The 26823-nt window shown below is 44.4% G+C and overlaps 2 protein-coding genes across 7 annotated transcripts; one reads left to right on the forward strand and one right to left on the reverse strand.

Moving 5' to 3' along the window:
- On the reverse strand, positions 1 to 4128 carry katnbl1 (katanin p80 subunit B-like 1). Of its 3 annotated transcripts, none has more exons than XM_023802182.2 (10): positions 3874 to 4128; positions 2545 to 2671; positions 2173 to 2210; positions 1695 to 1962; positions 1368 to 1483; positions 1237 to 1287; positions 1067 to 1156; positions 877 to 981; positions 672 to 765; positions 1 to 571 (listed from the first exon to the last, which is right to left on the reverse strand). In XM_023802182.2, exons 2-10 carry the CDS (start codon positions 2656 to 2658, stop codon positions 539 to 541), a joined length of 909 nt encoding a protein of 302 aa, XP_023657950.2. In that variant the 5' UTR covers positions 2659 to 2671; positions 3874 to 4128; the 3' UTR covers positions 1 to 538. The 3 variants fall into 3 exon arrangements, with proteins under 3 accessions (XP_023657950.2, XP_023657951.2, XP_023657949.2); XM_023802183.2 differs by lacking the exon at positions 3874 to 4128 and adding an exon at positions 3269 to 3323; XM_023802181.2 differs by lacking the exon at positions 3874 to 4128 and adding an exon at positions 3116 to 3258.
- On the forward strand, positions 2774 to 26823 carry acp7 (acid phosphatase 7, tartrate resistant (putative)). Of its 4 annotated transcripts, none has more exons than XM_023802177.2 (14): positions 2774 to 2874; positions 7143 to 7276; positions 9149 to 9349; positions 10080 to 10262; positions 10567 to 10592; positions 13041 to 13138; positions 19788 to 19850; positions 21607 to 21721; positions 22026 to 22139; positions 24666 to 24702; positions 25155 to 25222; positions 25418 to 25489; positions 25650 to 25787; positions 26056 to 26823. In XM_023802177.2, exons 1-14 carry the CDS (start codon positions 2819 to 2821, stop codon positions 26119 to 26121), a joined length of 1371 nt encoding a protein of 456 aa, XP_023657945.2. In that variant the 5' UTR covers positions 2774 to 2818; the 3' UTR covers positions 26122 to 26823. The 4 variants fall into 4 exon arrangements, with proteins under 4 accessions (XP_023657945.2, XP_023657948.2, XP_023657947.2 ...); XM_023802178.2 differs by lacking the exon at positions 2774 to 2874 and adding an exon at positions 3383 to 3535; XM_023802180.2 differs by lacking the exon at positions 7143 to 7276 and having other exon boundaries at positions 2797 to 2874.

The following is a 26823-nucleotide window of genomic DNA, read 5'->3' on the forward strand; positions in this document are numbered from 1 at the left end:
CATTGCAAATTTATTTAATATTCGATTAAAATAAAATCTTATATACATTACAGTCCAAGATTTTAATTATGAACAAGCACATGAAAAGTCTAATAATTTAAGACTGTTGCTGTTCAAGTTCTTGATTTCAGGAAAGGAGAGGGGGACCAAAAAAAATGACTAGGAACATTAATTACATTCATCTCTACAAAAACACGACAGTAGAACAGTGCTCTGGTGGAGCGAGAGCTTGGCACTTTAATTGAGCTTGAGTCTCTGGCACCTCAGAGTCCAGTGTGTGCCCCTAAGCAAACAGCCCACTTCAATGTGAAGTAGGTTGTCGTGGTTTGCAGGTAGCCCCCCTGTCCCGTATCAGTTCTAAAAAAAACAGATTATGCATCATCAGTGTGATGCTCAGTCCTTCAAGTCCACTGCTGTGTCGTGCTTCTGAGGCCCAGTCGCTCCGGCCTCAGAATTAGTGTTGGAGTTGAAAAGCAGCTTTGTAAACCGCTGTCAAGTGCGTGGAGTGGTCCGAGCCCCGTCGTGCTACATCTCTGCCTCAGCGCAGCTGCGACAAGTATGACTCTACTGCCTTCAAAAGAGGAGGACAGAATGAGAACAAGGACACATGTGAACACTCTTCACAGCTGCTAGAGGATTCTGGAAAGAGAAAGAAAAGGGAAGCACCGTACCTTCGCCACTTCACCCGTAGTTCCAGGAAGAAAAATTAATTTTGACCCATGTTCCCATAATTCTCGTAACTGTTGCTTCATCACATGAATGTTCCTACGAAAATTTTAGTAGGAAATTAATCAAGAAGCACATGAACACACAGCACACAACAAACATGGGTAATTCCGGCCAATCAGCTGTAAAAGGCCACACGAGCAAACATACTTATCGTCTGAATGGCTGTCGCGAGCCGTCCTGCCGTTCACAGACAGTTCTGGCCACCACCTCCTCAGAACGGACTGAACCCAATGTAAACCGACTACCAGGTACCTGAAATGCAATTTTAAAGTACAAGTTTTGCCATATACTTAATCAACAGGACAAAACCAGGTTGTTATAAAAAAATAGAACTCACTCTTCATATTGACTTGTAAGAAGCGTTTTTACTAAAGGTAGAAGGTCTACACAACAGCCAACGGATATTGCTGGCTTTTCCTCTTGAAGACTGTTCAAAGAATAAAAGCACAAGTTATAAGAAAAAAAGAATGCAGTCAAACAATTCATTTCAAATAAATAAATACTTACCTTTTTGTGATTACAGGTAAACAGTCAACAAGCACACCAGTGTCCTGGATTCTACAGATGACAAAAGGAAAATTAAAATCTGAATTCAATACTTAGAAATTAGCCTGTAGATCACAAGTATTAGGTTTTACCTGAGAAGGTATGCAACTAGTTCGCCTGCGTTCCTTCGCCACAGAGTCAAAGCAACGTTAAGCCTGAGATTTCTTCCAAAAAGCACTTGGGTCATTGCATCATGATCCTTTGAAAGCTGTATTAAAAATTAAGTCACACACTCAAGCAAAACAAAGAAAGATCTCTATAATGGTTTGACTGTGACAGAAAACACGACAAAACTATAAAACCAATTCTTCTCTGGAAGAAGAGGCAAACAGTAATAATTACTCCTATTCCCAACTTTACTTATCAAAAACCAATAATCAAGGATTCCATGTGACCAAAAGTAGCTGCTACAGACCCACCTCGGTGAAGTAGTCACTGTACTTGGACCCAGGTTCATCCATTTTGGTGACCTCTGGTTGGTTCAGGGGCTGCCTGCAGAAGAGCCCTTGATGGAGGTCTTCATCACATGCCAGCTCATTCTCCTTGTTTGCCATGTCACAGCTCCCAACAGCTGGGGATGGCTTCCGTCTGCCCCCAGGGCACACAGTCACCTGACGTGCCTTTCTTTTGGAGGACACCACTCTTTTTACTTTGCCAGAGTTTTGTGCAGTACGGCCCACTGGAGATCTGCAGAGTGGAGATAAGGCTCAGGGTTTGCCCAGATAACCCAATCGCCCTTGTACAAAACTGAGGCTTCTTGGACCCCCTCTGCAAGGCGTTTTATTTTTTGGATTTTGTGAATGAGTCGATACACTGGTGACGGATCAATTCATGTTTGCCACATGTGGGAATCACACGAGGTGAGCGTCAGATTGCTGATGGTTAGTGAAAACTCACCTCTTCTTATTTATTTCCTCCTTTTTAAAATAATCCACCTAAAAGGAAAAGAATACCACTAAATTCCTCTTCCACCATACATTACTGGAGTACATATAAGGAGTTGGGACTCAGAACAGTCATTGCGACTGCAAAATCACTGTAAAACCTACCATGATGTTATGGCCAAATAAATAAAATGAATATTAAAGAAAGTCAGACACTTGCTTAGACAAGGGGAAGTTAATTATTTTGCAAAACAAGTAAATCATTAACTGCTGTATTTGTGCCACTAAAGCAAAGAGGCACAGACATCTCTTGCCCTGAACACACTGCCAGGAAGCAAGCCACAATCCTCGTGGTTATCCAGCGCGCCGACGCAGCCCTACTCGCCTCCTTCATGGTCTTGCCACTTGCAGACCGTATCCTTTTTTTGAGCTCGCAGGGTTGGGCATCTTCATGAAACCGGTGCTCAAACTTGTCAACACCATGGTCTCCAGAGGCCATAATAGGGAAGGACCTTGAGAAAGTGTAACACGCAAGGGGGAAATCGGTTGTTTTTCAGCAAACACTTGCATCAATGTCACATGCCAAATAAAAAAATAAAAAAAATCCCGGAAATACGAGTTCTTCCTTTCAACTTAAGGGCATTTCCTCCACAAACTACATGCACATAAGCAGTCAACAACTATACTTTACTGGAGTGCACCATCAGCCAACAAGGTAATATTAACTAGAACTATCCTGAACTGTGTGGACTGACTGCTTCCGACGATATCATCTTTCATTAACGCAACGTGCCATATGTTTAGCGAAACAACAGTAAGAGGAGTAGTTATACGAACTAAAAACAACCAGAATAGGCATCACTAAGGTTTTATAAACTTCACATCACTTCGTAGCTATAATACTCGGTGCGCCAGTTCTAACTAAAACACCAAGCAGCCACGGACGGAGGATCCACCTGCCGCTTTCTGTGAACATCCCAACTGTCAAAGGACTGTCTGATTCCAGCGATAAACTTATTTTGAAAGGTTGTTTTTTTTGTCCCCGTCCTTTCCTTCTCGGCAAACAGCCTCCCAATAAACGGCAGTATTATACTAATCTGCTCGCTTACCAGCGATCCGAAGGGCTGCAAATTACAGCTGTTATTCAGTATGGCGCAACCCATGTGGATCCCTGCCAAAGTTTAAAAACACCAGTTGTGCGTGTGTGTGGGGGGGGGAAGGCCGGGATGGAGCTGCCCCCGTAGCAGAGACAGGCAGCGGGACGCCCGGTAGCGAAGCCCAGCCGTGCGCGGCCCTGTCACAAGCTGCGCCCTGGCCGTCTGCTTTGTTTGTTCGAGTTCACCACCATAACCAGACTATCTCCCCAAAGGGCCACGGTAAGACCTCCGCTATCTTCGCTCACGGAAACCATAGGGTATGAAGCGCATGTATGTTTCTGCCCGCATTTTCAGTGCACACGGTCTGCCGCGGAGGGCGTTTTACCCGGCTAGCTGCGCTATCGGCCAGCGGAGGTGCTGCCGAGGCCTGCCGAGCAATCGCACCCACGACGATGCTAATTCTGTAGAATTAGCCTCCTGCCCGCGTTGACAAAATTGGCTATACGATCGCTTAACTGCACAAATATTTTGGTTTCCTACGGGCTATATGCGACTGCATTTTAATGAAGCACTCGCAGGGAGAGAGGCACATCTAAAGCCTGGAGGAGTTTACCTACCGTTACATGTTGGCTTCTCGTGTGTCACATTATAAACGTGTCAAGCCTGGAACTGAATTCGACTTTAGCCGAACGGTAACAAAAAAAGTAGATAAACTTTAAAATAATTATTAAAAAGATTTAAACGTCATTAACCGAAAAAATACATTCAGAATCAGAGTGGAACTTGCGCCATTCAAACAGAAAAGCGCTGCATGTTGGGAGTGATCTTAGCATGAAACTGTCAGTTGGACTCGGTCGCCCCCTGTCGTTGGTCGGGGAAATATATGGACTCTGCGGCCTTGATCACCTGTACGACGGTCGTTGCTTTGGAATGCGCCCTCCTGTGTTCATATGAGCGCAATGCATGTGCCATTCCTGGGATGGGAATACTTTACGAATAGCCTGTATTGAAACCTTTTCAAAATTTGAGGACTGCGCCATTGTTACTTATAAATAATTCACATTAAACCTACAGCTGCGAGTGTAAATGTAGTAAATACAGTATGCCAGTAATGAAGCCAATTTCAGGCAGCATACGGCACAAGGCAGGGATGCCGGTCTGTAACAGGCCACACATATACTACATGAATTTGTTTAGCTGATGCTAGAGATATACCAATACCGGTATACGGATTGGTATCGGCGCTGATCCAGACCTGTTTGATGAATCGAGTATCGGCCATACATCACTGATCCACGTCCGATACTTAGTTCCAAAGTACATTATCTGTGTAGGTTTACTCATGTCCTTTGACTACAAACTGAAATTTCATTGCTGGGTTCTTTGGTTTTGGAGCTGTAGGATGTTCCACGTTTCACCTGCTTAGAAAATAATGGATAAGAGGCATCTAAGTTTATTTCACAAATTTTCTACAGGTTTCCCAATTGCCAAAGTAGAGGATTTGTGTAGGTTTACTCATGTTCTTTGGCCATAAGCTGAAATGTAGGATGCCCTATATTGTACCTGCGTACAAAAATAATGGACGTTAGCTTATAGGATTATTTATAGTTTCAGGAGTGTTAGTGGGCTCGGTATGTGCTTGTGATTTCGTGTAAGTATGTAATACATTGGAATGGAGTTTCAAAGTGTTGCATGCCTTCAGTAATAACCCGTTTGCTTTTCCATTTCCCACTGTCAAAAGTCAAGCGAATATGCACTAATTCACAACAGGAGCTGCATTGTTTTGCATTTTCACAATTTATTGGATGAAGTAATTGAAAAAAATCAAGGTGTGCATGTAATTTCAGAAACACACACAAATTTATGAACGTTTTAATCAAGTAAATACAGAGAAGATCTGTGAATGTCCGGCGAATATCGAACCCACTGCTAACTCCATTTTTTTGGCATGCATTTTTTCATCTGTAATTACCAGCTTAAAATATTAATATATAAAGTCTAAATATATTATGTAAATTTATTATATTAAAATATTAAAGTAAAAAGAGCTCATATCGGAATCGGATGGGAACTGAAAAAATGTGGATCGGCCCATCCGTGCTGATGCTTTTATGTAGAGCAACAGGAAATTAAGGAAACAAGGCCAGTCAGTCCCTGGAGTATTTGGGGTTGAAGGTATGGCTCAAATGTCATTCTGCTGACAACGGGATTTGAACTGGCAACCTTCTAATAATTGGTACAGCATCCTAACCCACAGAACCACACCTTGTGAGCAATTTAAACATGCCAGTTCACCGAACTACATGTCTTACAACTGTCAGAGGAAATCCATGCAAACATAGGAAGGGCATGCACTGCATGCACTGGTGTGTTCGGTTTGGTGAGTGAAGAGGTCTGACTGCAGCAGGTAAAAACTGAAGCATATGGTTCTGGAGAGCAGAGATCTGAAGACACTACAGCAGGTGAGAGTATGGAAAAGGTGGTAGGTTGAAAGGCAGACATCAGAGATGATTCTGATTGCACTCTGCCTGGTCTGTAGGGAGCGAACCAGTCGGTCGGATCCTGTGATCTCTGACCGATTCATAGTTGGGAAGATCAAGGGACAAGTTTTCAGTTGCAGAAAAGTGCTGCTGTAGTCCATGCAGAGCAGTAATAGTGTTAGCTACAGTGGAATATTCACTTTTAGAATAAAAGATGCAGATTCCCAAGAAGGGGTGCCATCAAGGGGGGGGGGGGGGTAGTCAGGATGATCCCAAGGGCCCCTGAGTGACATAATAATAATAATAATAATAATAATAATAATAATAATAATAATAATAATAATTGAATTGGTCTGGATTGGTCTGATGTGCTTTTTTGGGGCCCAAAATCTCTGGTAGCTCCGCTGCTTCCTAGGCAGATGAATAGTCAAGGTTTGACGACTAGACCTAGTAGAGGGGGGGGGGGGGGGGGGTTAGAATGCTGTGTCTGTAATCAGAAGGTTGCATATTCAAATCCCAGGATCAACAGAGCAGCGTCGCCATTGGGCCCTTGAGTAAAGCCCATAACTGCCAGATGCTCCTGGGATTGACTGACCCTTTGTTCTCAAAAAAAAGTGTGTTGCTTTGCATAAAAGCATTTGCTTAATAAATAAAATGTAAATGTAATGTTGGGGAGTACACCATTGATTATAAAAAAGATGTTGTTCCTCATAGACTTAAAGTATACCATAGATAAATATTATTATTTTGCTGTCTGGTCTAAGCTAATTCTTCCCAAACATTAAAGCTGTTTGAGCCGGCATTATAAAGTGGCATGTGACAGCACATGTTGTTTACATAAATATGAGGAAGTGTACTGCTGGTTTTACATAACCTGCTGACGAGGTTTTTTTTTGTCTCCTGTCTGCATGTGATAGAAACTAAATTGCAGCCAGTAATTACCTGCAATATAGACACAATGACAGGTGAAATGAGAGAAAAACATTAAAGCCAGCTGTGCAGTACTGTCAGGCTAGGAGATGTGGACAACTTTAGAGAAGAAATGCAGCTGTTTTATATTTATAAGTATATTACTTTGCAACTCAGTGCGTCATAGATTTGTATTTTATGAATGCGTATCACAGTCAATGTCAGACAGCAGCTGGTATTAATAATGGGTGCCTCTCACCAACCAATGGTGTAGTGCTTCACCTTCCCTGCCATCCTGTGCCCTTCCTCGCTTCTCCCCTTGCATGACTGGTTCTGAATGGTGAATGGTTGCTGTCCTGTGAATATCTGGCTGAACAGGTGGGTCATAGTCCAGGGAAATGACTCGCGTGTGTTTGTTTCTGGAGAAGAAATGCGTGATAGTCATGAGACCACATAGAATAAGTCACAAGGCTGCCCACGGTGGGTGTCATACACAGGAGGCCGCTGGCAGAGGAGGAAGCAGGGATGCTGCCTGTCAGTATACTCTTAGTTGTCGGCTGTTTGATCGCCCCACTGCATGGCGTCCCCCCCATCTGGAGCCAACCAGAGCAGGTGCACGTCTCCTATCCAGGTACAATTTTGCTATGTTCATAATCAGAATTGCTTTAGTGTTTTTTTGACAATTTGTATTGTCTTTTGATCAGGGCTGCACAATATATCGTTTCAGCATGGTCATCACGATGTGCGCATGCACAGTAGTCATATCGCATCTGTCTGCACTGCTTTGTGTCTGCTTACACAGCGGCCAGCCAGCTTATTTGACACACTCTATTGGCAGATAATATGATTCATTTGGCTGTAGTTTATTTCAAGTAATTTCATCTTGTTTTGTAAATATCGTAATATTACTTGCGGATATTTCACATACGGTGATGTGATATTGTGCAGCCCACCTTTGAATGGTGATTATTGCTTTAGTGTCTTTTGTATTTTTGGTCTGGAGGAGGCTTGGTCTTAGCAACTAACCGTGGATGTTTCTCAATACCAAGAATGCAAAGATCATACTTGTGCTCGTGGTAAGAGCGATCTTGCTAACCTGGCTTCCAATGAACCATGTGATTTTTCTCTTTTGGCGAGGATGCAGCCAATGCATTGTTGATATTTGGGGTGAGGCAAGAACAACATACCGTCCTTTGTACTTAATTGACACTGGTTTTTGGCAATGGAAGATGACGTAAAAACGGGTACACGAGAACACAAGTATGGTGAAGTAAGCATATTGAAAAACACCCGGTGCTGAGCTGTTCTTGATCTGTTATGTGCTGTAAGATGATATTTATGTTGGAGGATGTGTAATTTATTACCAGGTGAGCGCTGTGTGTGGCTCAGTGTGCTAAGTGTGTTTGTAATCAGAAAGTCACCGGTTCAAACCCAGCCTCAGCACGTCTGCGGGTCCTTGGGCAAGGCCCTTAACCCCCAGCTCCCTGGGCACTGCTATGGGTGGCTGCCCTTCGCGGACAACTTACTCTACAAAATAGAGCAAGTTGAGGGAGGCATAAACTAGGGATGCACCAATTGCAATTTCCTTAGCCGATCCCAATTACCGATTTTTTGGGTATGTGCGATCGGCCGATACCGATTTTTGCCCTGAGAACAGCAAATGCATACAAAAATGACATTTTCTTCACTTCAAAACTTTATTTCCGTAACAAACTCTTATTAAACTTTACAAATTCAAATAAATTAAACTAAAACAAATAAATAAAACCAAAACTACAACAAAACATTAATATATTCTTTAAAATAATAATAGGTGCAGCAAGTAAACGTGTGTGACATAACACTAGATTAAACAACTCCGGTAGCTCGACGTCCGAAAAGTAACGGTATTCTACTCTGTATTCTATATGTTCGACTGAGGTAATTTATCAGATTTCTGAAGCCTCTATCCTCAACTACAGAAAACGGCTGGTCATCCAGTGCCATGAATTCCATAATTTTCCCTGTAATTTTTTGCTCTCTTCACTGCTTAAATACCAACGAAAGATAGGACTGCTGGCTCGTAGATGGCTTCGAACATGCTCTGCTAGCAGCTTTCACTTTGCTAGCTTGTTCAAACTGAACGTGTTCACTGGGGTGACGTGTTTTTAAATGTCTAATCAAATTTGTTGTGTTAAATGTCTTTGTATTGGATCCCCTACGGTGTACCTGGCCCTTACACTTGCTGCAGATAGCGAATTTTGCGCCCGCTTGGCTCACGCTGAAGAATTTCCAAATTACGGACGTTTTTGCCTGTCTGAAAGTGCGCGCGACTGCGCCTATGATTTACTGTGCATGCGCAAGATCGGTTCGTAATCGGAAATACGTGAGACTGATCGGCTGATCAGGCTGAAAATCGGCCCATTCAGATCGGTGGCCGATCGAGGTTATATAACTGGAATATAGAGCAAACATACAATTCTTCTTGCCTGTTAGTGTTTGACAGCCGGGTGTCTCCTCCCAGGAGTCCATGGTTCCATGGTGGTCACCTGGACCACCTTCAATGAGACAGAGAGCGTGGTTGAATACAACGAGTGGGGAGGCAAACTCTTCACGCTGGTGGCCAAGGGCAACGCCACTACTTTTGTGGACGGGGGTTCGGAGAAGAGGAGGCTGTTCATTCACAAAGTCACCCTATCCGGCCTGAAGCCTGGCTCTGCTTATGGTGAGTGCATGCAGCCACAGGCAATGGGAGCTCTTACTGCCAGAGCTCTAAGATGGAGTGGAGCAGGTACCTTCATTGGGAATACATGTATTTATATGATGGACATGGGGGATGGTGGACCAGCTGAGGTTTCCAAGGCCAATGAATGCTGAATCCCATGAGCGGGGCTCACACGCACACGTCCTTTCCATCTCTGACCCCTTGGCTGTGGTTGATTCCAGTCTGTTAGCGCCCAGCTCCTTCCACTCTGTGATTTATGGCATGACTCATTTTCGTATATTGCCCCGTCTTAGAAAAACCCGGATCGCTCCAAAGCTTTGGTTTGCTTTTCTTTGAGTCGGCTGAGGAGACGAGGGCTTTTGGAAGGAGAGAATGGGGGCAGCTGCAGCCTGGCTCTCTGCCTCTGTCAGTCTGATCATCGCCGCCACTGAATGCCCCTTTGACGGCGCAGACGGATGCGGATGTGTGGGGACAGAAGACAGGGATATTGGATATCCCCTCACGGACCTGGTTCACACATTCTTTGGGATGAGGCCCACTGGCGCCCCCTGGCGGTCACGTCACAGTTTAGTCGATTAGTTAACGTGTTAGCATCTCAACTGCAAGAATTGTCTGCTGGCATGTACAGTCAGTGTTTTTTGGTCGTTCTGCCACCATGAGGTGTTTAGGACGAGTCTCCGCCCCCAGCTGCCTTGCATGATGCTTGCTGTTCTCTCTGTCCGCCCTGCAGTCTACCACTGTGGCAGCGAGGCTGGCTGGAGCGACATTTTTTACTTCACCGCCCTGAATGAAAGCCTGGAATGGAGCCCCAGGTTCGCCCTCTTTGGTGACATGGGCAACGAGAACCCACAGTCACTGGCCCGGCTGCAGAAGGAGACCCAGGTCGGGATGTACGATGTCATCCTGCACATCGGTGAGGGATCACTGCGGCAAATGAGTGCGAAGCATGAGTGAGCGGAACATACCCAAACTGCCAGGAAATTAGGTGTCCAGCATCTCTGTTATTCACATTTAGTTTCCATTTCTTCTCTATTACGGAAATAATGTTAAAAAAACTGTGGACACATGGGTATTAGTTATATAAACCAAGAACAAACTACATAAATAATGTTATTTGGTGGCTTCTCTTTCTTTTACCTGTAATGCTGACTAAGCAAGATATACATGATAATACACAAAGATATGAAAAAATAATGTTGGGCTTTTTTGCCTTTTAGGGGACTTTGCATATGACATGGATGAGGTAATGTACCTATATCATAAGTTACATAAGTAGTCTAGTACAGCCCGCAGGTTGGGCTTTATGTTTTCACCATTGTTTAGCGAAACTGGCAAAGGGTGGGGAACACACACCAATATGACTTGACATATTATCACGCCTTATCCAAAGGCTTAAAATGAATTCAGTCAGGCCTGAGTCGAGTCTCAGGACAGATGCTGCACTTTGCTGTTGTCATAGTGACCTACTCCGTGTCCCAGGGTTAATACATGGTGTACATATACTGTACGCTCTAAGGTCCATTTTGATCCACAGTAACCTCACACCGTCCATTAGAGGCTCTAGTGAGATGACCTTAGGTATTCCACATGGAACGTCTATAAGCGGCTCCCGGTGAAAGCTGTCACTCTGTGCAGGAACTGACTGACTTTGGCTGTGAAGCTCATTGGACGACCTGTTAAGAGCAGCTGTCAGCCAGCCTGTGGCATCCCAAGGATTCCATCCTCATACAATTAAAAAAACTCAATGCTTTAAAAACAGGACAAAGTTCACCCTCGTTCCTGGAAAAGCATAATCAGTATATACCTAGCAACATGAAACCAAGTACATTACTTGAAAGGGTGACAGACAATGAAAGATTTTTCAGTGCGGGACTGAAAAAAATCCCAGGTGATTCCCCAGTGGGCTGTGTGGGTGCAGCTGGGTGTTTAAACACTGCACAAATGGGGTAACTCTCTGTTCTTGTGCACATCAATTTGACACAATTTGGGCAAATTAAATGTCTGAACATTTTTGTTCCTGTATTCTGTTCTCCAAGGACCAAAAGGAAACTAAAATATGCAGGACTCAATGATCAGACTCTGTTCATCACACCCAGTTACGCCAGTGCTTTTCAGCGGCTGATTACATTCCTTGACTTCCTGGGTCTTATAAATAGAAACCAACAGAACCCTTTTGTACTATATTTAAAAGGATGAGGGTAGGATGAGCCAGTTGATCTCAGTGACCAGCATTAAAATGACAGCCAGATAAACAGCTCCGATTCCATTAACATTAGCTGTGATGTAGATTCATATTTCAAGCTGTCTGGAAAATGTATGTACTCTGATTACAGGCAATGGTTTTTTTTTTTATTAAAAAATGAATCCCGAAAAGAATTCCACTATTTGTTTCCATGTCTCTGGGTATTCTTGTGTTATGGAAACACTGATGGAGTAATGCTAGGGTTCAGTTGTTGTTATTTTGTCAGTCCAGAACCCAGAAGAATTTACAAAATCAGCTTCTTTTTTTAGCAGTATTTTTGGAAATATGTATCAAGTTAGGAGCCCAACCTTAAAGTGTGTGTTATTGCTTAGGAAACAGCGCTGTTATGTTTCCAGCCAGTTCACCCAAGAGAAGGCCATGACGTGACCTTACAAACCAATCCAGTCTTAGTCTCAGCCCATCTCCCCTTTATGAAACTGATTAGCATTTTTAATACAGAAGAGGCAATTGCTGAGCCCTACAATGCATGTTGCAAATTTATTGATTTCATAACAAAAATCCAATGACAAGCAATGTTTAAGATTCATGCAGATATCTTTCACACAAACATTTTAAGTGTAATTTTTTTGTTTGACTGACTCATTCAGTTCTGCTCTTGCCATTTTGTTAATTGCAATTAGCTCCCAAAGGGATACTAAACACAAATATTTGGTTTTTGTGATAAAACCCAATAAATGTGCAGCATTTTTATTGAATTAAGCAAGCGTCCCAAGACTTTCTGTGAGCGCCGTATAATACTAATAATGTAATAATTGCAGCTGAACGGAAACAATAAGCTTGAATTGGTTAATAACGCTGGTTAGACAAATTACATTTATTGCTTATAGTTTGTTAGGCCTTTAAAAGGAGGGTATTAAGCACAGCTGAGTATTCATATAAATCTGTATTTTTCTGCATTTCCATCATATAAGAATGCATAAGCAGGAATAAGGTTTTATTATATATTTTTAATAATTATTATTTTTTTATTTTATCCTGAATGAAGTGGTTGATATTTTAACACCACAAATTTTCCCCAGATGTTGTTTATTTGAATTCCTGATTACCGAAGTACCAAAGTGATTTTCTCCATACTTTTGCGGATTTTTATATTCTAGCCCTAGACATTAAATGTATTTTGGTCCAGAAGGAAAATCCCAGGGAAGTTTTTTTGCACCTTATAAAACTTCACCACCCGAACTGAACACTGCGTGTGGATAATTAACTATAGATTCACCGAAGAGAATGTACTCAGACTATTTAATGCTTTAAGTTTGACATTTTTACAAAAGGTGAATAATCGCCTTATTTAGTAAAAAAAGAAATGAATTCCATTTTGCCTAAAACGCCAGTGTTAACTGATTAAGCATTTCACCCTGCCATGGCGTAACCAGAACGAATGGTCTGTGAACCTTATGCGAAGTTTTGTCTAATTCTGTCTGCCTTTAGGACAATGCCCGGATCGGGGACGAGTTCATGAGGCAGGTGGAATCCATTGCTGCCTATGTGCCCTACATGACCTGCCCGGGGAACCATGAATACAGATAGTGAGTGTCTCCTCTCTCCTGCCTGTACATTAAAAGGCTGCAACCGCTGCAGTGAGGTGTATTTACACACTAGGTAATGTCTCCTTAAACAGCTTAATACCTGACGTGCCGCGCCCTTGTGTACAAGCATGGGGCGAACGTCATGAGCTTCAGTACTGCGAGACGCCCATTTTCCCTGAAAAATGGCCAGGCACAAAGGGCCTGCTGTGAAAACTCGACAAGGGCACAGTGATGATTTGTAGCCAAAACACAAAGACTAAAAAATGCACGCGGTCCCTTCTGGGCTGTTATGTAACTGAGATAGAATAACGCACTTCATTTTTTTCCCCCCATCTCCCGGCTTCTGGGAAAGCACTCAGTATCACGCCTGTCCTTCGGATGTGTGGTATAATGATGCATATTCATCAAATGGTTATATTTCATGAAATGTAACCAACGTGTACGGAGAAGCACGGAATGAAAACATAGTTAATTGCCTTTCAGTAGTCCAGCACTGATAGCGGTTGCCTAACATTACCTCGGTCAGTGACGTCCTTGAACGCTTTTTAATCGATACCGCCAGAGGGAAATGGGCACAGTTCATGTTCCATAGTTTCAGTTTTCTTTTCCCTGCTCTCACATCACGATCTCATGTTTATTTTTCCCTCACTGGCCAACAGGACAGATGTTGGGTTTGGAAGCTGCCTGTTCATCCCACCACAGAATGAATAGCTTGTTTAACACCCTTATTTAGAGATACTGTATCTTGTCCTGTGCCAGCACATTCTTTAGACAGAGATTTACTGATCACAGATTTTCTGGAATAATCGTGAACATGTGAGCCAATGGAATGATCATGAACATGGAAACGAACATGAACATCTCAGTAAGCAATAACCTCCCTTCTCCATTATCTTTTTGAACATGTATGAACTTTATTGTTCTCCCACATTTGTCCGCTCGCTGCATCTGATCTGCTGTATTCTTCTACTCGGTCCTTTCTGCATACATGGTTAATGTCTTGGCCTCTGGCATGGCATGGGCGGCAGCAGTTTGTGGAACCACTGCTGGCTTTGCCCGGGCACGTGCCTGTATCCGCCTTCCCTCCAGGCCAATGGTGAATAACGAACGCCTGCCGTGACGCTTCCCCTGCCTTCCGGCAAGGTTATGCGTGAAACTCGGCCCTGCTGTCATCTGTGGGGCCCGAACCCAGGCGGGCCAGCCGGCCGAGGCTGCAGTGACGGTGATGTACGTTGAGGTCAGCTCCGATTCAGCAACAAGCCCTGGTAACTGTGCTGCATGGGCAGCCTGGCCAGGGAGTGAGAGCAGATAGACCCTCCCAGGTGCTTTTGGAAGTGCCCGGGTTCGCATGAGAGCCGGCGCTATTGCTGCTGATGACTCAGCACTACCCCCACCCCCCCCACTGTTCTCTTCGACACAAAAGAAGTTTCCTGTTTATGTGCTGAATTTACAGGCCAGATTCTATTCACACTGCTGCCTTTACCTCAGGGGAAAGCAGAAAAAAAAGAGAGAGATGGCTCTGGAAAGCCCACGAGTGTTGTTCAGTCTGGGATTTCAACCCTGCTGCTCTCTGAACTGCGGCCAGGAGTCCCCAGCCGCCGGCTCTGCCGGTTCAGACTGCTTTCACTCATACGGTTTCCAGGCTCCCAAAGTCAACAGGACGCACTAAGGCAAACTCTGGATGGTGGTTTATATGGTGCATAAACAGTAGGTGCATATGGTAACAGCTTTGCTGCCCGTAAAATAGGGTTTTATCGCCTCCTTCTGTAAACATGCTTCATTCCAGCCTTTTGTACAGGTAGCGTGCACTATATTTTAAAACATTTTTGCCGCAAAGGAGATATATTTCATCCATCAGTGAAACATCGCGAGTGGGGGGGTTCGATACTGGGAAACGTAATGTGAGGCGGCTGTTCTTCCTGGGAATGAAAGATTCCAGGAGACTGTTGTGTGCTGTTAAAACAGGACACCAGGTACGTCAAGAGGAACAAGCCGCAAAACAAGGAACTGCTTTACAGAATAATCCTTGGTTTTGGGGGGGGTGGGAGTGAGGCCAACTTCTGGCTTTAGGTTCCACAATGTCTCCTTGTAAAAGCTGGGGGCATTTTGCTCCCAATGGACATAAATAAATACGGCGGGGAAAAAATGCCCCATCTGCCACTTAAAAGTATGTTTTTACTGTGGTGTTTACATTAGTGAGCTGACCTTCCAGCTACTGGTTTGGTGTGGTGGGTTTGCGTGTCTACGGAAAGTGTCATGTGTCCCAGATGATCTCGGTTTGTGTTTGTGAACACCAAAGGTGTGTTCCGTCTATTAAAACCAGACTGCAGAGAGATCGTGTGAGTGGTATGAGGCACCCAGCAAGACAAAACCACAAAGGTCCCCTGTGTTTGTTCCATTTAAAGAACTGCCTTGAAGAATGGATTTTATGCAGTCTGCCATTAACTCTTAATGTAGAGTCACACTGGATGAAGGCATCTGTCGTACTGTAACAGGAACGTATATACTGGAATTTAGTCTGTCGTTTTACATTTTGTCAGTGTCAAGCTGCCCACATTGCGTGTAATATGCTAAACCGAGCTGAATCTGCAGCAGATGCATGTGCTGTGTGTCAAGGGTCAATTTTAGGACTCGTTTGAGAATGGCGTGCCAGCAGAAGTGTTCAGAATGCTCTGACTGACAGTCCCTTTCGGAGTGACATTCGTATCGTCATGGCAGTGTAATAGAATAATGTAAAATATCCCTGATAGGATAATGTAACACTTCTCGGCTGAGGTGAACAGAAGCAGGTGTATATTGACAGCAGGCCCATCCAGTCATTTTGCGGCCTTGTCTTTTTCACGCCTTCTATCTGTCCATCCCTTTGTTTATTCGCTCACGGTAAGGGCCTGTCAAAGCCTGCTTTGCTCCTGGGTTCCCCAGAAAAATGTGTTGTTTTTTTTTTTTATTATTTTTTTATGGCCATCGCACTCTCCCTCGCCTGAGGCATATTCCTGATGTGGGTGCACTCATCATCCGCGGGGAGGTGGGCTCTAGACCTGCGTCTGCAGTGGGGGTGGAGAGTCAGGGAAAGCTCTGCTGGCGTGCCAGTCCGTGGGGGGGGGGGGGGGGGGGGGGGGGGTTAATTTGACCTGCCCCGTCCTGAAGTTTATGGGCAAGGAGGTTTTGGTGCCCTGACATGCACAAAGCCCTTTCATAGCAGCTTCATACCCTGGCTTTGCTACACAGTCGTTTCTCAGATGGTGACCCAGCCACTGGGCAATGCATAGCAGGATATTTTCCCCTAACCTAGAGGAACTCGGTGCTCCACACCCTCTAGAACATTTAGAAATACAGAAAACAGCAGTAAGGATCCCCTTAAAAAGCCATCAACCAAATGAAAACAATATGTCTAAAGAAGCTGGATGTTATTGGTGGTATTCGGTGTCCCAGGGATCAGCTGCAGACTAATTCTAATGCCCAGGCTTCTCTGGGGAAATGAGGGGCTCGTATATCAAAAACAGTGACAGTAATAGTCATTCAGTGTTATGTCTACATCCCCTGATCAGCCAATTCCAGCCCCTAACCCTCCTCTCAAGTTTACTGTCTCCTGTTCTCTCACTATTATCTGTTTATATGGGGATGGCAAACAGTAGTTTGTTGCTTCTGGCTTGTCCCCCAACTGGAGGGTTTAGTATCGGTGATTGTGTGTACATTGCATAACTCTTTCTGCAAGAAAGTGCTTTTAATGTATTTTTGTTATTTATTTTAATGGCTCTCATTTCATCTGGCCCACAAAACCACTGCATTTGATGGTGGCAGAAGATCGGTTACTCATTTGTGATACTGAAACAGAAGAACTCAGATTCCACTGGTGGCTAGAGTGACCACCTAATCCATGGGGGGGTGGGGGGCGGGGAGTACACACACACACTATGAGCTAGGACAGGGTTTGTAAACAACGATTTCAATTAAAAAGGCTTGGATTTCACTTTAGCTTTTCACTTTGAGTTCCTGCTAAGTGCGGATTGGTCAGTCTCCTACAATCATGCAGTTAATGTGAAACAGCTGGATGAGTTTTTCAATCAAGGAAACAAACCAGTAAAAGCACCGGAATGATTGAACTACCGTAATTAACCAAGGAGCTTTTCAGTTTTACAGTAGTTTCTAAAACCTGAAGTTGCTCACAGTGTCCCCCTCCCCCCACATAGTGTCACCCTACCGGTGGTCTCTGTGTACTCAGTGTGTCACATGCATCAAGTTGTCACGTTGAGGAGGAGGTGGCCAATACAGTCACACCGTCAGTATGACAGTCCAAACATAAAAGACTACTTCTGTCTGTTTAACCAAACATGTGCATGGGCCTGGTCATCTTAAACATCAACAAGATCAAACGCTTCGCTTTTCTTTTTAACTATGATTTACTCTTGGAATTTCGTTTTATAAAGCAGTTCCACTGAAAGGATAATGAGCCTGCCTGCAATCATTTTTTAGAAATACTTTTCTTACACCCTTTTATCTACTTGAATTTCCATGGAAGACCAGGCGTGTCCAAGAACTCTGTGTGGAAAGTGGCTCCCAGATTGCAGTTTGAAGAAAACCAGAAATAATAACAACTAAACAGAAAGAAGCATCATACTTTCCACTGCATTTAAAGGTTATGCAGGACAGCAGCAGAGTTCAGGAAACGGTCTCCTGTAAGGTACCTTTAAAGCCGTGGTTCTCAAACTGGTTCTCAGGGATCCCCGCAGCCTGTCTGGGGTCCCCGAGGAACAGACTGAGAAAGGTTCCCTGCAGGTTCACTGCATTCTGAGGAGAAAGGTCACTCTTAGTATTTTCATACACAAACAGTATCAATTTATACGCCAGATTATATTGATGTTGTTGTAAATTTCAAAGAATTAATTATTATTTTTAATTATAGCTTGAAATTATTTTAAATTCTAATTTTAACTATCCACATGTAATAGACTAATAGAATGCAATGTCATGATAGTGCCTTTGGCCATTTTATGATTATTTTATGGGAATCTAGGATGTTCACAGAAAACAGACATTTCCTAATGTCCAGAGTTTGTACGTCGTGCCAGAATCACTGTCTTCTAACTAAAGCCTAAAGCCTCCAACTAAAGCCTGAGTCACTACAGTAGGTAGCAGTGTTAACCTGTGGCTTTGTCACTAGGTGGCAGTGTTAACCTGTGGCTTTGTCACTAGGTAGCAGTGTTAACCTGTGGCTTTGTCACTAGGTGGCAGTGTTAACCTGTGGCTTTGTCACTAGGTGGCAGTGTTAACCTGTGGCTTTAGTCTGCCACTAAAGGAGATTGAAGAGTCTAAAGCCCTTTTCATCCATACGATTAGTATGTATTTGCTGCTGCATGTATTTCTTGTTCAGTTATTGCTCGTTATGTGACATCATTCGGTATTTATGTGGTGCAAACTGCAAAAATACCTTCTAGGTTTAAGCAGAATTATGTGACTTCAGTTACTTGTATAAAGTATTTTGTTTGTGCCTGGAGTTGGCAAGGAACACTGTAGGCAGAATAATCTTAGCCCTTACAATGACAGTACCCCTAAATCTGATCCTTTCCTAAGCATCCACAATACTAAAACACCCTTCCCTGTCCATTTAATCCCTGACCTTAACCTCCTCTGGTTCCCGTAACTTGACATTAACCCCGTCACCCTACCCCTACTCCCCGAATTCAGTCTGGCCTCCCATAGTGAGCTGTCGCTCTTACATAAGAACACCCAGCAGTTCCCCACAGCACCGTCTTCTTCACAGGGATTTTGGCCCAACTGTTTATGGTGAAATTACGGCCTAGCCAGGCATTAAGGAAAGTCCTCTCTGTTACCAACTGCTCCCCTCAGGAAGATTTTTCCCTTTGCACATTTGATATAGTGGCACAGATTCTGCCAGTGAAAATATTGCCACGCTGTGAAAGGTTAAGAAGAAAAGGCCTCTTGCACTAAGAGCCACCGGGTAGCGGGCATCTTCACATTCTGTGATTCTTGGAACTGGCCAGTGAGAAACTCAATGAAAACTAATGGAAAAGCAACACCTGCTGTGATCAAGAAACCTCATGCCCTGTCCGGGCCAATGTCAATGAATGTGTTCAGAGTTCATCTGTTCTTACAAGGAGCAGCTGTACTCTGCAGACATTTGCTGGTCCTCTATGCTGCATCTCTCTGTCTGCACTGCATCCAGCAACATGACCATGTTCGTGTGTGTCATGTGACCGCTGAGGTGCACAGAAGCATCACTGCTATAAAAGTTGATTTGACAGGCATGATCATGTGGGTTCCCTTATGTAAAGTCCTCAGCATGGAGGGACACACATTCAGCTGGTCTGTTTCTGAAGGTGAAGGCCAGGCAGGGCTCATTCCACAGCTGGGAGAGGAGCACAGGGCAGAGATGCCTTTGACTGAACCCTGTCAAAATTGTTAACTGGACTCAGCTGTGTTTGGCATGCCGGGGAAACCTGACCCCACAGCGTTTCTTTTCGATCAAGGGATTATGCAACAAGATACTTACTGGCTGCACTGGGGAACAGCAACAAAAAGGCAGAAGTCAATGGTTTCTGCAGCTAATCACCTAAGAAATTTGAGGAATGTGAGTTCAACAACCTATACATCTACCTGACAACTCTTGCCCTGTTTTCTTTATTTCTAGCAACTTCTCCAACTACAAGAACCGTTTTAGCATGCCAGGGGACACGGAGGGTCTCTGGTACAGGTAGGCCTAACCGTTAAAGACGCCCATCTCTGTGACCGAGAATTCACAGCATGAGTTGCAAGGTGACTAGAAGGACACACACTCTCTACAGTGGCATAAAAAGATTTTAAAAGGAAATAAAAATATTCCCTAGATCTCTTTGCAGTTTTGCCCTATAAGAGCTTTCAAAACAGAACTGAATTTCAGTCTCCATGGTTACATGCAGCTAAATGCACTCACTACAAGAATGGAAAAACTGTAAAAGTTTTGTAGACTTTAGTTCACTGTACGCCTCACCCCAGCAAGCAAATCTGTCATATCACAGTTAAAATAGGGAGCAAAGGGGTAAAAAATAGGAAATGAAAGCACAGGGAGAGAACAGTCAAGCGCTATTCCTCTGCCAGCATTTCTTAAGACATATGCTTGGTTCTGAGGGAACCAGCGGCACAGGCAGCAGCGATCCCAGAGCCGGAGGGCATGGAATACTTGGGCCATTCTTCAGAGCCGAAAGGCGATACCCCAGAAGAGAGTGCAGCTATGCAAGGCTGACCACAAGCACAGAAGCGGCTCTCGCGGGCCCCGGGTCCCCTGAGACCCGGGCCTCATCCATCACAGGCACTCTAAGTGCTGGACATACATCTGTCAGACGTGGCTTGGGCAAAGAGGGCGGCGTGCCATGGACTCTGGCACAGGATGCCATTCTGCTCCCACTCTGGTGACTTGGGGCACGCTGAGTGCCTATTCTCTAAACAAATAACATCTATCTAATACATTCTGTCCTCTGCGGCCCATAGGAAACTTACCACCAGCACTCCCTTGCCACCATCAATGTCTCACTGCTCCATCTGGCAAGTTCTCTGATCGAATAATTTGTAGAAACGTGTATCAATGCCACCCCACGTCAGTGACCAATTTGCCCGCCAGCTGTGGGGCTATTTTTACAGCTCCCCGTGGGCATATCTGTACCCCTCGCCGGATATGTTCACAATGGAAGTGAAGTTCCGGATTCTGGCCATAAACCATCTTCTTTTTTGAAGCCTGAATTTACGGCCCGTGATACCGTCTGGGCTCTCCGTTTCATGTCAGCACTAAGGCCAGTTGAGGTGTGTTGTTCTTGCTATCTCCCCAAAACATATTGCATGTGCTCTTTGCAGATGACTTTCATGTCTTGAGTGGTGTCCTACAATGCGCTTTACTATAAGAATGGATTATTATAGACTAGGGTTAATAAGATTCACCGATTTGCATGGGTGCAGCTGCATAAATGTTCACGATGCGATTCTTCCAATCAAAAAAAAATGTGCACTAGATACAATTTGGGATGAACTCGGGATGCATCGTTCCTAACATCTTTGCATCTGTAAAATTCGATTTATTAACAAATAATTATTAGTAGAGGCCATATGCCTTTATTATTTAGAAAGTTGACCTCATCGCCAGGTCTCCACTGCTGTCAGTGGCCACTTCTCTGCAAGTCTCTCTGCTCATCTCGTGTGAATTGGAGGCCTGTCAGTATCTGGAGATACATCGCAATAGGAGTGAATCACACCGTATCGCATTTATAGTGGTTTCATATGTATCGCTTATGTCTCCGATCGTTGTCAGTGCATCGAAGTGTGTGTCGCATTGGCCTCAGTAATGGAGATGCACATCCCTGTTATAGACACAGCGTACACATGCAGTTATGTGTAACTCTTATGGGCATGTCTGTAAGTCTTATGATGATGCATGATTGGCTGATACTTATGGATAGCTGTTTTGTTTACATCTCATGCAGCTGGGACATTGGGCCTGCTCATATAATCTCATTTTCCACGGAAGTCTACTTCTACCCGGAGTTTGGCAAGGATTTAATTTCCAAGCAGTATGAATGGCTTAAAAAAGACTTGGAGGTACATATTTCATTTATATTTAGATTTTTACTGGATCTACGCCTCATTTTTCAGCAAAATAGCTTTCTCCTTAAAGTGCTTGTATACAGTTATTTCTTCGGGAAATGTGAAACATAAACATTTACCCAAACCTTCTGCATACTTGTCTTTCATTTTGCCAATAATGAGATTTAGTGTTGTTGATTATATTGGCCATATTGGAAAGTAAAATATTTTCTCCAAAGCCCTGACGGCTTGTGCACTGATGGTCAGTCACCATACTGTGCTGTGTACATGAAATGCATTGTTTTTCACAAACTCCCAGGAGGCCAGTAACCCATCAAAGAGGCAGACGCGGCCTTGGATTATCACCATGGGACACCGGCCTATGTACTGCTCCAATGCGGACAAGGACGACTGCACCATGTTTGAGAGCATTGTATGTTATCCCTACCCCTCTGTAAATAGCTATTGTGGGACCAAATGCATTCATTGATTAATAAATTAATAGCTGCTATATTGTCAGAGACTGAAGACAAACCCTGGCTATTACTCACACATATGCTGTGTGTGTTCTGGTCATGTTACAGGGCATAAATTTCTAGTACATATATCATGTAGCTCTAGACTTGTAAAGGGGGGGGGGGCAGTCGCAGCAGCCTAAGCAAATAGAACATACCCGAACTGCACCCACTAATTTTAATGCATAGTAGACATAAACACACAACTCTCTCACACATGTACATGCACACTTCACACCAACATGGGTCAGGGAGGGGATGGGGGCTGAGGGGCCCCCCCTAACTCTCTGTCTCTGGCCCTGTGCTGGTGGGGTGGCCCGCCGGGGGGAAGACCCATCATGGGGGGGTTCGGGTGGCCCTGGCGGGTATGGGCGGCCTCCTCTCTTGGGCCGCGGGCCGGGTGGTGCTTGGCTCTGCTGCGCCGTGGTGGGGCCCTGGCGGGCGGTCCGGGGAATCTTGGGACGCTCTGGGCCCTGCTAGGCGGATTGGGGGGTTCGGTCTGGGCTGGGCGGGGTGTCTGCCGCTCCCCGGTCGCCGCGGGTCCGCTCCCGGGTGGGGGGGGGGCTCTTTGTATGGGCCCCCCTTGGATCATCCTGCAGTGTTGGGGGGGAGGCGTGCCGGGTCGCTGCGGTGGGCGGCGGCCCGTCCTCCCGGGGGACGGGCTGGGGGGGCTGGGGCTCCCCCGGTGTGTGGGGGGCCGTCCGCCGGGGGGTGGGGGGGGTGGTCCCGGTGGGTGGGGCCCTTCGGCCCTGGACCCGCCTGCCCCGGTGGGGTGGTTGCGGGTGGGGCTGGGGGGCTCGCCGCCCGTCCTCCCTCTGCGGGCCTCCCTGTGCGGGGGTTGGCGCCCCCTTAGTCCCTCGCGGGCTCCCTCTCGGGTTGGGCGGGTGGTTGTCTCTGGGATGCGTGGCTGTGGGCCCTTGTGCCGGGGGGGCAGTAGGGTGGCTTCGGTTGCCTGGTTCTCCTGCCTTCGCCTTGGGCCTGGGGGGGGGGGGGTGCTGCCGCCTCCCCTGACGGCATTAAATGCCAGCACATCCAATGACAAATCAGGTCACACCTACACTTGCACATGCATACAAGACTGGTTGAGCGATCAATATCATTATTATTATGACTTTTTAGGGTATGTTATAGATTTAGGAATTGAAATATACATATATAACGGTACGATTACGTGTGTGTATGCTACATATATATAATACCGATTTGTATTAATTATTATTAGTATCACTGATGTTGTTATAATTCTTGTTGTTTGATGAGTGTTATGTTTCTTATGGTTGTTTGTATTCTGTATTCCCCTATACTTCATCTTTTTTCCATCCCGCCTACATTATTAGTGTTATTATTTCTGTATACCTTTTTTTTTTTTTTTTCTTTTCTCTCTCCCCCTCTCCCCATGGTGATTGATGTCTGTTATTGTTACGCTGTTGTTTTTGTACCCCCCCTGTTTTTCTCCTTTTCCACGGTACTGGTGAGTTCGGAGCGGCCACAATCTTTACTCTTGAATGTAATGTAAAATAAAGTTGTCCTCCGAAGAGGGGGGGTGGTGGTGGGCAATAAAAAAAAAAAAAAAAAAAAAAAAAAAAAAAGCAAATAGAACAGAGGTGCATAGAATGGAGACACGCGACCTGGAAGCTTTATAAGGTTATTTACAATTTTTTACAATCTCTCTTTTAAAACTCTAAGAATTAATTCATCGTTCAGTGTGTTTGTAATAGTTTACATTTTTGGGGGGATTAACAGAGGTGCTCCAGAAAGGCCATCATCATTTAGATATTTCATGAAAATCACATTGTTGCAAAATCACAGGTATGGGGTGGTGTGTTAAAGTGCGGGTGAGAAATGCACCTTTACCGGTGCTGTTTATTTCCCATAAGAAGCTCTGAGGCTCACCGTGGGGGCACTGAGTTCAGCATTGGGGCATTTGGCAGCTTGGTGCCCGAGGGTCTGTGTGGGGCCTGTTGCATGCCTGTCTCTCTGACCCCGGGCATGTAAATCCTCCATGCTGACCTCCATGCGGACCTTCTGCTCATCTGAAGCCTCAGTTCTCTGAACCGCTATAAGCAGTTTTACGGTCTGGAAAGGAATCAGCACATTGACCCTGATCCTATGCCCTTAACCTCCTGTTTGGTGTTGCTCTGAACTGAATACAGCATCTTGTTGCCCTTCTTGTGGACTTTCTTTGCTAACTAGATCTCTTACGTATTCTACTAGAATTGTGTCTTCTGACTGTGAAATGAGTTTGCTGTTCTACGTGGCCTGAAGTGTGAGCTTTTTTGCAACCAGCAGATCAGTGCAGATTGCACAAAATAGTTTCCATTTGGTCCTTTAACACGCAGTTCTCGGTACATGCCTGGACTGACGGCTTAGACGGACCCAAAGAGGGTGGTTCCAGATGTGTTTTCTGATGATAGTTACCCAGTGCACACTCTGTTCTGTTCCAGGTCAGACGGAGCCTTGAAGATCTATTCTACCTCTATGGTAAGATGTTCTTGTGGCAACATAGCATCACAAAAACTATTTGCCGGTGTTTTAAAAAGATTTTAACTGACATCCTCTGGTCTAGTTGAAACAAGGGTTGAGAAAGTCCAGACCTCAATTTGCAGCGGTACAGAAACTTTTTTGATGGCTGCTTTTGCCTTCGTGTGACTTTCCTGGCTTGGTTGATTGTTTCAAGAGATATGCCATGAAAACTCTTGACTTTTGGACTACAAAAGGTCAAAGGTCATGGACAGCCAAGATCGGTCACCTGCTATCTAGCTTCATGAGTCTGGCGAGTTCCCACAGATTAATGGAAAGAGGAAATCAGGGCAGCACAGAAAGAGACACATAGGTACGGGATGGAAACCAGCAGATGGTGAATTCGAAGTGGAGGTTAATCCTATACTATGGCAGGTTAGCACCTAAATGGTTTGGTGCTGGTGCTTTTACAGGAGTGGACCTGGAACTTTGGGCACATGAGCACACCTACGAAAGGCTTTGGCCAGTCTATAAGTACAAGGTAAGGGATTTCACAAACAGAAATACAATAAACTGACGAGAAGATGTGCAGTGCAGTCATGCTTGTTATGGTCATAGGTATGTTTGAGGTTGAATTTGCCAATAAAGTCAATAAATATATAATTCATTTATAAAAATGGCCTTTAATCTAATCTAGAACAAAATAAAAATAGAAACAAAATTGTACTTTCCTCAGGTCTACAATGGGAGTGCAGAGGAGCCATATGTGAACCCCAGAGCCCCGGTTCACATCATCACTGGCTCAGCTGTAAGTATCGCAGTGCTTCAAAGGATTAGCACTACTGACCCATAACCAAACATCACAAAAGAATCGAAAGGGCCCTTTTTAAAAAGTGATGCCACTGAAAAACTCTGATGATAAATGATAGAGGTTTGACAGAAGCAGTCAGACTCCTTTGATCTTCCAGGGATGCAGAGAGAAACACGACGGGTTCATCCCCAAGCCCAGGGACTGGAGTGCTTTACGGAGTACTGACTATGGCTACACCCGCATGCAGGTGTTGAACTCCACCCATCTGTACCTGGAGCAGGTCTCCGACGACCAGGTAGGTGGAGATGCTGCCCCTTGTCCCAGAGCTTAGGTTTTCCAGACAAGACCGTGACAGAAAAAACGAGAGCGAATAGAACACCGAATGCAGCCAGCACATCTGTTTTCTTGTCACTGCGGAGCTCCAGAAATTGATTCACCCCTTGGCTGCAACTTCACCCATCAAGTGAGATTGTGAAGAAGATGCAGACAGTGGGTGATGTCAGTATTGCGGTTATGCTGAGGTCAAGCAGACTCAAAGATACTCCTGGTTGTTTATCCCGCAGAATGGTAAGGTGATTGACACCATGTGGCTGGTGAAGGATCGGCATGCAACGGCAGCCTGGGTCTGACAACACCAGTCAACATATGGGCGGGGACCAGCAGCATTCAACCAATCAAATTCTTTTTTGGAGTAAAGTATTTCAAGGTTCAATTAACTTCTAAGTACATTCTAAACTTTTTAGGGACACGATATGCAGTTATATGATTACAGGGATATGACAGTTATAAAACAGCTGTGAATTTTTTAATAATGGATGAAAGCCAATTATAAAATACATGTGTTTTGAACTGAAGAAAAGGGTGATATTTGGCTTTCAAATGTTGTCAGATCAGATTTATATTGCTGAATCTTTTATTTTATCTGTTGTTCTGGAGTTGGAATGAATCTGTCTAAAACCACAGGGATTGCATAAGCCTACATAAGGTGATTTATGCATTATGGATAAATGCTAAAAACATTTATCAAAAGCACAAGGGATTTTCACCCAAACCAGGAAGTTCTTAAGTGTGTCACAAAGAAAGTTTAAATGCCGCTAATCATCTATCAGGCTGTAAAAAGGCTAAAGCTGGCAGAAGATGTATTTAATCTGTCATTTTGCAGTGGATGCTTTTTTATTTAGTGTGATTGTATCTAAAATGGCAGCAGGAAAGTCACGTGTAGCTTTGTGAACTTGCTTTTGTAAATTTTGTTTTATTTTGATAATTGTCTTATTGCAATTGCTGTCTTCTGGATCTTGCAGATTTTTTTTCAATAAAAATGATCATTCCAA

The sequence above is a fragment of the Paramormyrops kingsleyae genome, chromosome 14 (genome assembly GCF_048594095.1).
Source record: "Paramormyrops kingsleyae isolate MSU_618 chromosome 14, PKINGS_0.4, whole genome shotgun sequence".
In the NCBI taxonomy this organism is placed as follows: domain Eukaryota; kingdom Metazoa; phylum Chordata; class Actinopteri; order Osteoglossiformes; family Mormyridae; genus Paramormyrops; species Paramormyrops kingsleyae.